The sequence below is a fragment of the Mustela nivalis genome (genome assembly GCF_964662115.1).
Source record: "Mustela nivalis genome assembly, chromosome: 11".
NCBI classification, from domain to species: Eukaryota; Metazoa; Chordata; class Mammalia; order Carnivora; family Mustelidae; genus Mustela; species Mustela nivalis.
Window position 1 is genome coordinate 11,361,798 of NC_139030.1, and position 15,744 is coordinate 11,377,541.

General features: G+C 56.2%; 1 protein-coding gene across 2 annotated transcripts in view; it reads right to left on the reverse strand.

Moving 5' to 3' along the window:
- Positions 1 to 15,744, reverse strand: part of GLI2 (GLI family zinc finger 2) — a 241,651-nt gene that overhangs the window by 25,133 nt on the left and 200,774 nt on the right. For both annotated transcript variants that reach the window (XM_082690364.1, XM_082690365.1), the window contains 2 exons: positions 11,904 to 12,106; positions 8,381 to 8,566 (listed from right to left, as the gene is read on the reverse strand). In XM_082690364.1, coding sequence (XP_082546490.1) covers positions 8,381 to 8,566; positions 11,904 to 12,106 — 389 coding nt within the window. The remainder of the gene's footprint in view (positions 1 to 8,380; positions 8,567 to 11,903; positions 12,107 to 15,744) is intronic.

The following is a 15,744-nucleotide window of genomic DNA, read 5'->3' on the forward strand; positions in this document are numbered from 1 at the left end:
AAATCAAATCCTGTCCTTGTGCCCCCCTGCCCCCATTTCTCCAGAGCTCCCCAGTGCTATTAGGAAAAAGGCCCAAATCCTTAGGGTGGCTTCTTGGCAGCCCTGTGGGTGCCCCCTGCCTACCTCTCCAGCTTCATCTTGCCCATGCCCCAGGCTCTGCTCCCACCAACTTCCAGCCCTGCCCCCACCCACGCCCCACCCCTCGGGTCACCTGCTTTCCTGCACAGGGCTTTTGCACAGGCATATTCCTCTGCCCAAAGTGCTCCTCCCTCTTCTCTGTGTTCAGATCTCAGTGGATTACCGCTTTCCCTGGGAAAGCATCCTGACATCCTCTGGTTGGGAAGCGTTCCCCATACCACCGTCCCTGGCCCTCCCACGCCATCAATCCAAACAGGTGTTCCTGTCAGCAAGCCTGCATCTGCTGCTGTGATTTTCTGATTGCTTCTGGCTCTCCTACCTTCACAAAGGAGAGACTTGGGTCCCTTCCCCTTCAGGGCTATGAGCACGCACAGACAGCAGGCTCGGCGGTGAGCCCAAGTGTGAGGTGGTGACGGCTGAGCCGCCGGCACAGGCACGTTGCGGTGAGGGAGCGCAGACTCACAGCCACAGAGAGTCAATATTTCCAGACCGCCTGGAAGGCGCTAGATACTGTTCTAAGCACTCAAATGTATTAACTTGTTTAATCTCTGATGAAACTGCCCTAGAAAGATGGGGCTGTTTTTACTTTCATTTTGCGAATGACAAAACAAGAGGCTTTCTCGAGGCTGCACAGCCAGGGAAAGTACAGAAATGGACTGGAGGTCAGGCCGTTGGCTGCCAGACCGACCACTCAGCACACCATCTCTGCCCAGGATGGGGAGGAGAGGCATTTTGTGGGGAAGGGTGTCCTGGAGGGGTTGGGGCTGGGCTGGACACACACATACACACACCCCATGTGGGGATACACAGTGGCGCTAGCCGCCACTCGGAGTCCAACAGTTAGCATTTGCCTTGGAGCCCATGACTCAGCCTCCCGAGCCTCTCTTTGCCCATTTGTACAATGGGGGCAATGCAGCTTGGCCCCCTGGATTACTGTGAGGACACCTGGAGAGCACGGGAGTGCCTAAAACCCAGCAGAGGTTTCCTAAAATGAAATGCGAGTTGATTTTCTAAAATGAAACTGCAAGTTCACGTAGCTTCTTCGGGGGCTAGGAGGGGGTTTCGAGGGGCAGGGTGAATCTAACGTTAATGTTGCAGTAAGGGAAAGCACGTCTGGAAAACACAACTGGGCCACAGAGCAGCACGCCTGTCGTCCCTAAAGCACTCACTCATCGGCCCATTCACTAGGGCTCCGTTAGGCTTCTTTGTTCTTATTTCCTGAGTTCACTCCTTGTCAGTCCTCACTTGGAAGGAAAATCAAAGATGCAAAAGTAAAATCTTCCCAAAGATTCCTATTACTTCCGGACCGAGCGGCAAACGGAGAAATATGAGGTGGGAGGGAAGATCTAACACCATATAAAGGAAGAAATATACTCGTCTGTGTGATACATTTTTTTAAAAAAAGATTTTGTTGCTAATATTTGGATTCCCACCCTCTCCTGCGCCCCTAACAAGAGGAAACAGGCCAAATCTGACAGTGATATTCATCTCTGTTATTCCCACCCCTCAAGGGAAATATGTTTATTAATGCACCTCTTCCCTTGATAAATTACTAAATAGAAAGAAAATCCTGGCACTCATTTCCTGTGGCTTCTCCGGTGATTTATGACCGGGGACTGGCAGAGCCGCGACGTCCATTCATCTGTGGGTGAGTCTTTGCTGATTTCTGTCAGCCGCCGGGTGACCGGACACCAGCCGGCCCTCACCGGGACAGCCGCCACCCGCTACGACCTGCTCCCATTACCATTGACATCTGGACCCTGCTTCATCTACTGGGTCTTTTCTCTGCTCGTCCGTGTGTTAGTTCCTTTTCCCCTCAGCCCCCCTGTCGGTGTTGACAACATGCCAGGCACGGGACTGGTCATTCAGAAGCTGCAAGCAGGGAGCCCCTCAGCCCTGGCCCCCTGTGAAGCTCACCATCCCGGGGAATGAGAAAAGTAAGTAGCCGGGGTGCTAGGAGCGTTCACTGGGTGCCTGCGCTTGCCTCAGGTAAGTCCAGAGGGCTCAGGGACATTGCTGCTTTCCTGGGGGCAGTCAGGAAGGGCGCGAGATTTGAGAACCGGCCTTGGACCCTGGCAGGCCACATTCTGGCCCTGCTTGACTGTTCTGACTTGGGTGGCTTTCGGAGAGCTGCTGGACCTCCCTGAGCTGGTTCCTCACCTGGAAAATGAGCCCACAGGACTCACCTCAGGGTTGTTCCAGGCTGGTGGACATCTTGAGGACCTGGGAGCCTGGGCTGAGGGCAGCAGGATGGCTGCAGGGACCCGTCTCCACAGGTCCTGGACAGGGAAGGCATGGCTCCAGTCAGGAGCATGCAGAGAGAGCTGCATCCCAGGAGCCTTCTCTGGGCCAGCTGCTGTCCTGAGCATTGGACTGGGACATGCCTCCCCTGGGGATAGCAAGACCCAGCCTTGTGGCCTGGTTTGCGGGGCTCTGAATCCTCACGGCTTCTGGAGCATTCCTGCCCAGCCCTGCCCCAGCCACCATCTCCTGGACTCACTGAACAAGTGCTCTAAAGAAACCCAGCTGGAGGTCCTTAACCTGGCCCACACTTAGCTGTCTGTAGCCCCTTCACCCCTTCTTATGGGGGAAATGAGGACACCTAGGTGTTGGAGCCCAGAGGCTGCCCCTTTCCTAGTTCTGTGATACAGACAAAGAAACTTTGGGCTCAGGGCCTCCTGGTCTCAGGACTGTGTGTGCAGGCTCATCAGACCAGCCATATACACCATTCAGCCTGGGCCTGACTCTCCTGGCCCCATGGCCTGGTCTCCTCTGCCTCAGTCTCCCTCCTGGGCAGGCTGGGCACGGACTCCCTGCCAACTGGGACCTCTGACAGACCCGCCAGCAGCTCCTCCTGCCTCTCTGTGGTGTGATCAATGTAATTGGTTTCTGAAAACCCCCTTGGACCCGCAGGCAGCATAAAGAACGGGCGTCGGAACGGAGGTGACATCCAAGTCAAATTAGTGTCAATATGACAATAAAATATACAGCTCAGAGGAAATATGGGCTGTAAACAGACAACATTTCAATCGGAAACATTTCAATCTTCTCAATGTGGTGGGAGGAGGAGGGGGTGTGGCCGTGGCGGCTCCCATTCTGCCGTTAAATCACCAATATTCAACAGCATAAAACAACAAGATTCCATTTGAAGGCCCTGGTGACAGCCAGTGAATTCCCCACCCTCCAGAGAACCAGGAGGCAGAGTGATAGCCTTGGACTCCCTGACCGGTTATCCATTACCTCCCCAAGCAGCATCACTTCTCGCTCTTCCTGCTATCAATCAGCCTCCTTTAAAAACAGGAGGCAATGAGCCTTCATCGACCACCAGGAGGCTGGGGAGCCCCCAGCGAGGGAGGGACATGGGAAATGCCCTGGGGCCTGCCCATGGCCTGACCTTGTGGCCAGGGAGGAGGGCAGGGCTTGGATCTGTACTCCAGCAAGAGCCCCATCAGAGGCCTCTCTGCACCCCCTGCCTTTCCCCCACTCCCACGGGGTTTTCCTCAACATAGGATGTGTACTTGACCTGGACAGGGTGATTTTAGGCCTGATGGAGACAGGGATGCAGACATCTTGCTCAGATATGACCAGGCTTCCCATATGAGAAAAAAATACCAATTCTACTTTAAGATCTATTTATTGAACCCCCAAAGGCGAGTGTATTAAAAATACACCATTAAATAAAGAATCATGCCGATGGCACTTGGCTCAGGTGAAAATGGTATTGGTGGCGGTTTGCCAGCGAGGGGGCTGGGGACACCTGCCCTGGTGGGTCAGACCCAGGTGGCTTTTCTGCACCTTCTCTGCAGGTCGCCCATGCAGTCTGGCAGATCTGGCCTCCACACCCCAGCTTGACATTCAAAAAGCCTCTGGAAAGTTCTCTCCTCTTAGAATGTGAAGGGAAGGGGCTGAGAAAGGAGGCCGGGGTAAGTAGGATGGCCTGGGGATGGATATTCTTTGTCCTGCAAAGGGGAACATTGGTGTCCCTCACACCCTGAACCATGCCCGGGACATAGGGCATGCTCAAGAAATACCCTCAGAATGAATGAGGGAGGGAGGAAGAGAGAGAGGGAAGGACTAATCTCCTCAACTTCCCACAAGCTCTGGGGCCCCCTGCCCCTACACAGAGCTTACATGTCATAACCATGTTTATGGGAGGCTTCCTAAGGTGAACACACATGTCCTTGGAGAGACTCAGGACCCTTCCACAAGTGGTCTCTGAGTCTGCACAAGTTTCTCTGGGTGAGCTGGAGCAAACAGAATCTTGACGGGAAGGTCTGTCCCCAGACCCATGCAGCTGGGATGAGCAGAAAGCCCCAGAGCTGGTAGGTTCTTCCTGCTCCCCAGTTTATAGGAAGGGAGAGGCTGGGGATAGCCTGATGGCAGACCTGGGGGCACGTGAAGGAGGCACTTGAACCCCACATCCTTGTGGGCATCAGAGGCAAACAGAAATACCTCAACTATTTTGAAAAGTGAAAGCAAAGGTTCCTGGTGTAGTTCGAACCGGTTTGAAAAGAAAAACTGTATTAAGTAATGACACACACAGGAGATCATGTTGGACCCCTCCGGATTTGCTTGGATTGTAAGTGACTGGGACCCAAAGAAAAGAATCATCCATTCCTAAGATCCTTCAGGGGTTCAGAAAAATCCCCCAGCCCCACCCCATCCCTCAGCCTGTGACACGGATCTGCCTGCTTGGGCCGAGATGGATGCTTGCCTCTGCACCCCGGAGCCGATCATGTTCCCAGCAGGAGAGGTGGAGAAAGGATCGTGGGTGGGTGTGATGAGTCCGACGTGAGCTGGACGCTCTCACGCCCACTGGTGAGCTCATCTCCCGCTGCTCTGGCTCAGCCCCAGAGGCTGCCAAATGCCGAGTGCCCCCGAGAACAAAGCGGCCGTGTTCCCAGCCGACTCACCTGCTCCCTGCAAGCCGGCAGCCGCTTGCCCCAGCAAAGCGGCTTCCCCAATCAGTGTGCATTTTTCCATCCTGGGGTTTTTGGTAACTGCCACTCACTGACTCGCTCACTCAGCCACTCTGCAAACAGGGAGGCCTGCTCCTGGGCAGCCAAGCTCCAGGACGTGGAGGGCTACATGCTTTGTTAACAGCACCCAGTGGGAGGGAAAGGCCGGAGTGTGAGCAGAGCTGATGCGGTTGACCTGGGGCTGGGTTTGGGTGCAGCGCGGAGCTGGGCTAGGCTGGAGGGAGCGCTTTTGCACGCAGAAGGTGCCCGGTCGTTGTCCGGGTGGCTGCAGATGAAGCAAGGCGATGGGAGGCGGTGTGCAAGGCGGGCAAGATGAGGCTGGAGGGGAAGGCCCCCCAAGCCAGGTTATGAAGCCTGAATCTTGCCCTGAGGGTGGTGGAAGTCACAGGGGGTGCAGAATGGTGGAGGGGATGCAAGACCCCTGCTGAGCAGTGTGGGGGCTAGGGGAGCCTGAGCTGAATGGTGGTGCAGGGAGAGTGACAAATCACAGGGTGGCCGGGAAGGTTGACAAGCCTGATGAGGCAGGCTGGGGGCTGGGACTGATGGGAGGCATGGGGTAGTGACCAGGATGAGTTGTGGCCCTGGGCTAAGAATGGGGTGGACGGAGACAATAGTCCCGCTGGAGGGGAAGATGCGGAAGAGGGAAAAGTCTCCTCGAGGAAAGAGATTAGAACAAGTACTGACTGAGCGGCCACTGTGCACCGGGCAATGAGCCAAGCGCGCACACACAATCTTACTTAACAGCGTGTCAAGTTCAACCGGCACACGGGGCTGGGAATCGCTGTCCTGACATCATCCAGCGCCCCCGCCACCCTGGGCCAGCTCCCATAGTGGGGACGCATGCAGGGACAGTGTTGGCCTAGATGTGCCTGCGGCTCGCTACCCAAACTCCCTTCCCACGGCCACCCCTCCGAGCATCCTGCTCTGGCCCAGCTCTTAGGGTGTCAGAATCTGGTGCTGCGTTGAAACCCCAACTCACAGCCTGGGCAACTCACTTGCCACCCACCCCCCCAAGTTTGCTCATCTCAAAGTAGAGATTGGAATTCCAGGCTCAGAAGGTGGCTGAGGGGAGTCAGAAAAGAGAATGCATGGAAAGGCACCAGGTAGAGACGGTTCTCACATCGGCACACAGCACGTGCTCATGTCTGCCCTCTGGGGACACCTGCCTGACCAGATCCCTGGGCCACAGTTTCTCTGTGTCTGCCCACTGCCCCACTGGCCTGGTGCCAGCCACCCGGAGGCCTTGGGAGGCAGGCCCTGCATGGGAGGATGGGACATTTGGACATGGCTGTTTGAGCACTATAGTGAACCTGTTGTCGGGGCCCTAATTTGGGTAAGTGGTGCATACACACAACTTCAGCAGCCACCGACAGCCCACCCAACTCCCTTTGGGGAGCAGCAGAGGGCCCTTGAGAGGACGAAGGTGTAGGTGTGTGTGTGCTCTGGGAGCCAGGCCTTACCTCACACTCCACACTTGTGCGTAGTCCCGGACTGAACTCTATCCTGGGGAAGGCACAGGGGTGGGACAGACCCGGGGATCGGATTCTGATGGCACTCCCTGGGGCATGACGAGGGTGACAAGGGATGAGAGCAGTGTGGGGAGGACCCCAGTGCTCTTCCCTAGTAGACAGAGGAAGGGAAGGCTCAAGGGGGTTCAGGAACCAACCAAGGTGGCTCTTGCAGGTGTAGGGTGAAAAGGGAAGACAGAGACAAAAAGGATCCAGAGGGCAGGAGAGGGAGAGGGCATCTGGGGAGATGTCCCAGAGAAGGTAAAATCTTATTCAGGCCTGAGGAAGTGGGGGGAGGCTTGGCTCTGCCCCAGCCAATAAGGTAGAGCTGCAGGGCACGAGGTGGACAGGAAGTCCTGGGGGCCAGGAGGAGGCTGAGGAGTACAGGGGCGCACCCTGAGCCATGTAGCCTGGCAGAGACCAGGACTTCCCTTTGGAGCCCATCCTACCTCAGGCCTGGGTGCTCCTTACCATTATGGAGTGGGAAAGCCCTCCTGGGGGGTGTGGCTGGAGGGGGATAAATCAGCCGAAGCTGCCTGCCTGCCCCTGCTGGGATCCTAGTTCCATGGCCTGGCCTGGATCCCTGGGTATCTCTGGGCCAGGTTCCAGCAACAGCAGGTGGAGTGGCACTGACTGGGGGAGGCGGGCACTTAGCCTTTCCCTGCCCCTCTCCTCCAAGTCGGGGGCCCCACGCCGACCCCAGGGGCTCATGGTCAGGGGGCCATGGGCACCCCTGTGAAATTAGGATATTATTTGTTGGGAGGGGAAGCCTTGGTATATTATGGGTAAGAAGAACTTTATCTACCCATACCACTGGATCTCCTGCCTGTCAATGGGCCCTGCTTGTAGCCTCCAGCTCTAGCACTGACAACCATCACTACCTGCCCAGGCCCAAGCCCAAGCCCAAGCCCCTGGTGTTGTCCCTGATGCCTTTCTTTCCTCCTAACTCCTCACCTGGTCTGGAAACAAATCTTGTGGCTTTATCTAAAATGTGATCCCTTCTCCACCCCACCTCTACCAGCTGGACCCCCTGCTTCCACCTTGCCCCTAAACCTATTCTCAGGTCAGTAGCCACAATGGGATTCCTTTTTCAGAATAAGTCGGATCTCATTACTCCTCTGTCCAAGCCCCTCCGAGGGCCCCATCATGCTCGATCCAAACAAAGCCTGACCAAACCCCGACCAGCCTGCACAACCAGCCCTGGAACTCTGGCCCCACCCCACTCCTGCCCCTTACTCACTGGACGCCAGGCACGCTGGCCTCCTGGGTTTTTCTGGAGCTCAGAGGGCATACCGCTGCCTCAGGCCCTTTGCGCTTGCTACTCCCCCTGGCTAGACCCTTTTACTGCGTATTTCTGTACTGCTCACCTCCTCATGATATTCATGCCTGAATATCATTTTCCCAGGAAAGATTTCTCAATTTCTTTATTCATGACTTCACCCCCCACTCCACCTGGGGCTCCTTACCCCATTCTTGGCTTTGTTTGTCTCTCCCTACTGCTACGTAAGTTCCATGAAAGCTGAGATGAGCGTGTTTTGTTCCTGAGGCTGCAAATCCCAAAACATGTCCTGGCCTGCAGTGACTCACTAAGTGTTTGTGGGAGTTGGTCAGACTCAGTTGCCTGTGGACAGCAGTCATGGCAGGGATTCCCAGATCCTCCGTCAGGGCTCCCTGCCTTCGAAAGGAGCAGCAGACATCCTCCTCTGTCCCCATCTCCTGTCCTGCTCCCCGCCCCCACGTGGGCCCGACACTCACCATCCACTGGATTGAGGTAGTCGTGGAGATGGGGTGCACTGGCGGCACCCCCACTCTGCATCAGCAGGTCCCCGTAGGGTGCAGGGTGGCCTGCCATGAGGGTCATCTGATGGTAATAGTCTGAGGGGTTGCTGCCTGGTGCGGGGAGGCCAAACAGCCCTCTCTCCTTGAGGTGCTCGTGAGCCACTGTGCACAGCAGGGAGGGAGAGAGAGAGAAGCCGTCAGCTTGTGGCCCCAAAATGAGAGAAACACGCACATGGTAGTTGTGTGCTCCTTCTGCCCCCCACACTCCAGGGCCTGCTAGTCTGTCCTCTGCCCCTAGATTCGCTCCCCGCACTGAGCAGACAATGTGTGTGGGGGGTGGTGTTTCTGCTGATGGGGTGTCAGAGCCCGAATACCTCTACTTCCTCAAATCCTTAGGCAAGTGCTCCCTCCTCCCCCTCTAGGCCCCACAAGGGCCCAGAGCTGCAGGCCCACAGGGCCCAGAGGCCAGCAGAGTCTTCAAAGGAAAAGGAAGACTCAAACAAAGGCTCTGTGGTGGTCAACGATCGGGCCAGGTCAGTCTGACCTGAGCATTCAAGGTGAGATTGCTGGCCTGGCCGGCAGCTGCAGAACCCAGGGCTATCCGTCTCCAACCTTGCACCCGGCCCTGTTTGGGGCTCAGCCAGGAGGCAGGGAGGAGGAACTTGGGATAATCTGGAGGGTCCCTGGCGCTGGGGGGTGGGCCTTGGAACCCAACAAACCCATTGAGTGGCCTGGTTTTTACCTGCTCTGCAAAACTGGGTAGGGGCTCAGTTTTCCATCCATAAAATGGGGAGAAGTATCCTTGCTACTCAAGTTACCATGAGAAATGAGAGTGGCAGCCAGTGTCATGCTGGGCACTTGCTGGGCCCGTGTAGGCACAGTGCCGAGGGACTCGTATTCATTCTCATGGCCACTGCCCCCACACACCCTGAGCAGAGGGCCACCATTACTGTCCTCCAACGGCAGATGAGGACTCTGGTGCTCTCTGCTATTAGTCTTGGCAAACAGTAAAGATCTCATCCATGCTGGGCAGAGAGAAGCCTGTGAATGGAAGCCGCCACCCCTTCCCCACCCTCCACCTCCTCCTCCCCCCCTTCTCCTGCTATATCCACTAGAGAGAGTCCTGGCCTACAGCCAGGGTGATGCCCCCACGGCCTCCTCCTGCCCTGTGCATGCCTGAAATACTTTCCTGTCCCCCTCTTCCTGAATGTCCACCTCCTCCCTGAAAGCTTCCCTGGGGTGCCCACTGGTCCTCAGCACATGCATGGTCTGGCAGACATGGCCGCTGATGGCCGGTGAACTCTCTGGGCCTCACGTGTGCAGGTGCTGGGGAGGGCACAGCTGCAGTGCGAGCCCGACACGCTGTCTCCACCCACTTGGGGGCTTGGTTCAGGGCCAGTGAGGTCTCTGGGCAACAGGTCCACCCCCGGTGAAGGTCAGGGCCTTGCCCATTAGCTGAGTGCCCTCTAGTGCTGAACCCAGGCCTACTAGCCCAAGGGGCTGGGGCTGGGATAAATGTGGGTGAGAGGAGCCCCACCGATGTTTCTATGGAAATCAGGCACAGAATCAGGGCTCCACAAATGCACGTCTTTTCTTCAAGGGCTACACCACTGGCAGCTGAAACCACAGCATCCTTGTCTTCCAGAGACCTCTCTCAGGGCCCTCTGACCACCGCCTCGGGAGGACTGCCACTTCCTGCCTGTTCCTCCTCCACAGGAACCCTGTTACCGTGAGTATTAGTTTCCTAACTTGCTGTAACGAGTTAGGACAGACATGTGTTGCTCACTGCCGTTGAAACAGCAGAATTTCGTCCTCTCCCAGGTTGGAGGCCAGACATGCCACTTCAAGGCGTCACTGGGGCCACGCTCCCTGCAGAGGCTTTAGGGCGTCATTGGTCCCATGTTCCTTCCAGCACCTGGAGCTTGCCAGCCTCCTTGGCCTGCAGCCACATCACTTTCATCTTTGGTTCATTCTCTCGTCTGTGTCTCTTGTGAGGACACTTATCATTGCATTTAAGGCCCACGTGGACATTCCAGGATGTTCTCCTTGTTTCAAAATCCCCAACTAAATCACATCTGCAAAGGCCTTTTTTCAAATGAGGCCACTTTCTCAGGTTTGGGGGATGAGGGCGTGGACACATCTTTTCCCGGGGGCAGGTGGCCTCCAGCCCAGGACACCATGAACAAGCTTCAAGGTCAGGGAAGCATGGGGAACCTGGTCTGCTGGCACTGGCTGGGTCATCAGGAGAGGTGTAGAAAAGCGTAGCCCACCATCTGGAGCTGGTGGCTCTGCGTGGAGGCGGCATGATCTTTCAGGGCACCAGCACTTGGCCAAGGCCACTTGGAAAACCCACTCAGATTTCAGGACGATGAATCTGATGCTTTGGGGAGACATTCTGTCCATTCAGAGTCCTTTTCCTTGGGAAACTCCAAGCTGAGCCTCTCGGGTCCAGGCCTCGGCTCCAGGTCCTGATCATAGCCAGGATGTGGGGGAGGGCACATTCCCCTTGACAAGGACTGGAGGTAGTGACAAGGGACCCATTGGGATTGTGTTTCCCGGAGCCTCAGCCTACAGGCCCCAGAGTGCAAAAGTCTTCTAGAATGGCCTGGACCAAGAGGCATGGTTTCAGTGGGCAGACTGAGAGGCTACACCCTGGTTACTTTTAGAAATGGCACCAGAAAGTGGCTACCGGGCACCGTGCAGGGTGGCACGGGACAGAGGGCTGGGGGCATGTCCCAGGAAGGCAGGACGGGCACGGCCAGCACCTGAATGTGATCACTACCGTCCAGTATGAGTGTGCACATGTGTGCTTGTGTGTGTTCGTATATGTGTACCGGTGAGGTGGGGATGGGGAGGGAAGTATTAGATTTTTTTCTGAAGTATTAAATTTTAGACCTGAAAACCCTATTTTTATTACGTGACCTGCCCTTTCTCGTCTCAAGTGAAGTGGATTGGGGTAGCCATCTGATCTTTGAGCTGGGCCAATCAATTCTCTCTCCAGCATCTGAGCTGAGAGATCCAACTCCACTGGGGCTCACCCGAGGAGCCTTGGGGTGCCATTTGGAGGCCATGTGTTGACCTTGGGGTGCATAAAGCGGAGATGCAGGCAGAAACCAGCCCAGCTCTGCATTCCTGCTGCTCCAGGGACCCGGGCAACGCCTTGATCCAGCACCGCCTTTCCTTCACCAGAAGCAGATTTTGGTTTATTGAGACCAAAGAATTCTCGTCTAAGCTAAAGCCTACATGAATAAACATACCTTATTATTATTACATATAATTTGCATGCAAAAGGGTAGTTCTGAACAGTTCCTTAATGAGCACAAAACCCAATGTTCCAGGATCCTCTTGGCTTTTCCCATTCATTTGTGGAAAAACCCATGGCTCAGGGTGGTGGGAGGAATGTCAACTTGCTCACTATCCCAGGGGGCCAGGGCTGGGGGGTCGACAGCGTTACAGTTAGCGGCCCATCCCCCCTCCAAGCACCCCAAGCTCTACTCACCGTCAGCGGGGCTCAGACCCCGGGCTGCAGAGATCGCGGGGAGCGTGGGGCTGCTGTGCACGGCACGGAGGTAATGCTCCATGTGGGGGCTCACGTATGGGTGGGGGGCGTTGAAGGGGGACTCCCCAGGGCCAGCAGGGTGTGGGGAAAGCCGGATCAATGAAATGTCGGAGATAACAGGGCTGCCGCTTAGGGCAGGAGGCCTGCAGAGACAAAGGAGCGGGGTCAAAAGGCATGGCCTGGTACAGAAGGACGTGTGGGGAGCCCTGCCGAGCAATGGGCATGGGTACCCTTCATGGAGTCTGACTTCTCACACGTTAGCCAGTGCGCGCAGGCTGAAAACTCCTATGGGCTGCCGAGGCCGCCTGCCTGCCGGTCTGGTGCTGGCCGTGAAGTTCGCGGCACTCATGGCTGGACTTGCGGGACCATACGCTCAGTGAGCCTCCCGCATGTGCCGAGCTGTCATGGCTTTCCCAGCGCCGGCACAAGACTGGACCAATGGTGGCAACACAAACCTTTGTTAATGAACAGGTGCACGCGTTCTACATGAACGAAAACCAGAAAACACTAGTACCAGTGTTGAGGGGCAAAGAGTGTGTATTCCTAACAGAATGGAGAGAAGGAGAGGGATTGGGAGAGGCCCCCAAAGGAGAGAATTGGGGGTTTAGTTGGGCAGTCGCAGCCGTGGAGCACCCGCCATGAGACCGGCTGGCATCAAGCAGAGCAGGTTTCAAGAAGAGTTCTCAAATGATGAGCCGTAAGTATACTTCTAGAATATCCTTTTAGCTCTCCTTACGTAGGATTCCCTTTAATGCTGACAGAGTCTTCCTTCTCGGATGCCCATCAGCAGTCAGGCACACACTTGGCCTAGACCCTGTGGCTAGGGCTGGCGTGGCTGCGGTCCACCCCCACGTCCCCTGCCCAGCCTCCAAGGGGACGCTGGCTGCACTCAACTCCATGATGGGGCCCTCTCGTTCGGAGGCTAGCATGTTAGCGCCAGGGAGTTCTAAAGTCGGCTACCCCAAGAGCTGCCCATTAAATAAAAATCAGGGTTTAGAGGAAAAGTAACTATGAAACCACAGCTAAGTCCCTGGGGGCCAAGTTCGACGAGATGTGATTTTTCACTTTTTCAGAAAACAGGTCTCTCCATGATCTGATGTAGTGCCAAGAAGAGAGTTTCAGATGGACCTGTGTTAGGATCCTAGTCGTTCACAGCCCAGGCATGCTGAGCACGCCCTTAAACCCACTGCGAGTCTCAGTTTTTTCAACTGTAAAATGGAGATAATAGTGCCTTTTTCCTGTGGCTGCCTTGAGGATGAAAGTCCCCCCGTATCCAGCTGTCCGTTCACAGCCGGGAGCCATTATTGTGGCATTAGTGCCATAGTCAGAGGGCAGAACCCAGATGTGCCTGGGAGGCCCTCCCTTCACCCCCTCCATGGGATTGACTTTGGATAGGAGCAAGGGCATCCTTAGAATACATCAGAGCGGGGATGGTTGGAGCGAACCAGAGAGCATTCCTGCTTATGCGGGAGAGTGCGCGAAACCCGTGCCTGCCACATGGGGCGTGCCGGGACCCAAACAGGTGACATCCAGATGTCTCCACATCTGGGTTTCCCAAACTCCTGGCTTGGAGGATGTGAGCATTCTGCTCCATTTCTTTCTCACTTTTGCAGATGTGACTGCAACGGGCGTGCACATCCAATGAGCCTGCCAACGCAGTGGGGAAGAGCTGCCCGGTGGGCTCGTCGGATCTGCACGCCCACTGCATCCCAGGTAACTGGATTCTGTCTGAGGCTCCTCTACATGCTAACACCTGGCAAGTAGTGAACTAGCATCCCCCAGAGGGATTTTCAAGAGCGTGATGGCCACACATCTGTTTCCAGGCACTGAGCTTGGTAGGAGGGAGCCTCTGGGATAAGTCACGCATCACAGCCTCAAGCTGCTCTCACTCACAGGCTGCCTTCCGAGGCCAGCCCACCCGAGACAAAACTGCATTCAGGGCAAAGGGCTTCGGGACGGCTCTGCTCTAGGCAGGGGTATTATGTGTCCAAGGGTGGTGGTGGGTGGGGTGGGGGGACAGAACAAGACTAACTCACCCTTCTCGCCAAGGGTCTGTCTCGCTGCCTTGGGCATGCTGGTCGGGGCAGGATGGACACTCCCCAGGGCGCTGGGACTGTGGGGCAGGGAGGAGACCTCTGTCTGACTCCTGGGCCCAGATCTGGGATTGAAGGAAAGAGTTCTAGAAGGCTGAGAATACTGCAGTAAGCATAGGGTGTTCTGGAGAGCAGTGGGAGGCACCTGCTGCCCTCAGATCCCTCAGTCCTCCCTCGAACTCGCAAGGCAGGGTAGGTTCCCGGAGCCTGCAGGATACTGGCCACGGTTGAGGTCATAGTGGCCTGTGGTCACTGCAGCTGGTGGCCCTAAGTGGCTAGGGTACACTGACAACAGCTGAGGCGTCACGAGACAAACCAGTGACTACACGGGGAGCTAAAGGAACACATTTAGGGCATACCTCAGCCCTGGTCTGTCCAAGGTGACCCCCATCCCATTGGCCAGATAAGTGTCCAAAGCAGGAGGCTGGAGATGTGTTGTCATGGCAATAAACACACCACCACGGGGGAGGGGGCTGCCCTGGCCGGGGCTGGAGTCCAGCCCGACCTAGCAGTTGAGTTTGGAGGTCCCCATATGGAGGAACTGGGAGATTTGTCTTCATACCTCAGTTATCACCCTTCAGGGGAGAGTGAACTCTGCGGCTGTCTTCCCACCACAGGTCACCAAGGGAATAGGGAGCTCATTCTTCCAGGGCAGCCTGGGCCCTGACTCAGGCCCTGGGCTCAGAGGGGAGCCTCTGGAGCTCCTGGCAGGGGTGTCTAGCCAGCCTCGAAGGAAGCATGTGCTGTGTGTTCTCCTGGAAAGTTTGTGAAAACGCTGACACCAGCAATCACCCAGAAGGACTCTAGGTCCGAGAGGGAAGTCACCCCTCCATGCAGTGTGGACAGAGAGAGACGTAGGTCAAGACAGCCAGAGTCTGCCTCATTCCCAGGCTGGTGCTCCCTTTGTGCCAGAGGCCACCCCACCCCCACAGAGAACACTGCGGAGGCTTCCCTGTTTCCCTGGGCAAGGAGCTGAGAGAGGCCACCGCCTCCCGAGCAGATTTGATGGGGTTCGCTGTTGAGACAGCTGGGCTCCCAGGACAGACTGAAGAACACATGCAACACCCCCTTGCCTTTCCCAGGGCCAGGAACGCAGTCACTGGTAGGCTTGGGAGCTGTGGGAACGAGGCCGGCAGAGCCTCCGGCAGAGGCACAATCAAATGTTCTTCTTTTATAGGCAGAGCAGAACTGGATTCTGGAGGCCGTATGGGGACCCAGGGCCCGGAAGCAGTGCGGCAGGACTGGCATCTGGGCACCGCATGTGCCTTTGAAAGCACCGGTTCTCTTGCGAACCCTGATCTTTCCCACCTAGCTGGGTGGCCTCGGCCAGCATGCTGCTCTTCTCTGGTGCCTCCCAGGGTGGGGCACATGAGGGGTGTTAGCGAGCATGAACCCCTTCCCTTCCCGTCTCTGCAACAAGTCAGCTTGGGTGTGTAGCATCTACTGACCTGAACCCCTAGTACCTAGGACAAAGGTGCCTCGGCCATCACAGCCGTGATGACTATCCAGATACTTCCTCCGGGAAGGCTCCCTAGATGTCCCCTCTGCACAGTGCTACTGAGTTGTGCCCTTACCTGGCATCTCATGATAGGGCTGACGGCACGCCAGCTCTCACAGACATCAGGCATGTGTTTCCTTTCGTAATCACAATAAAAAAGTCACCAGGGATGCACTTCATGCCCATTTTA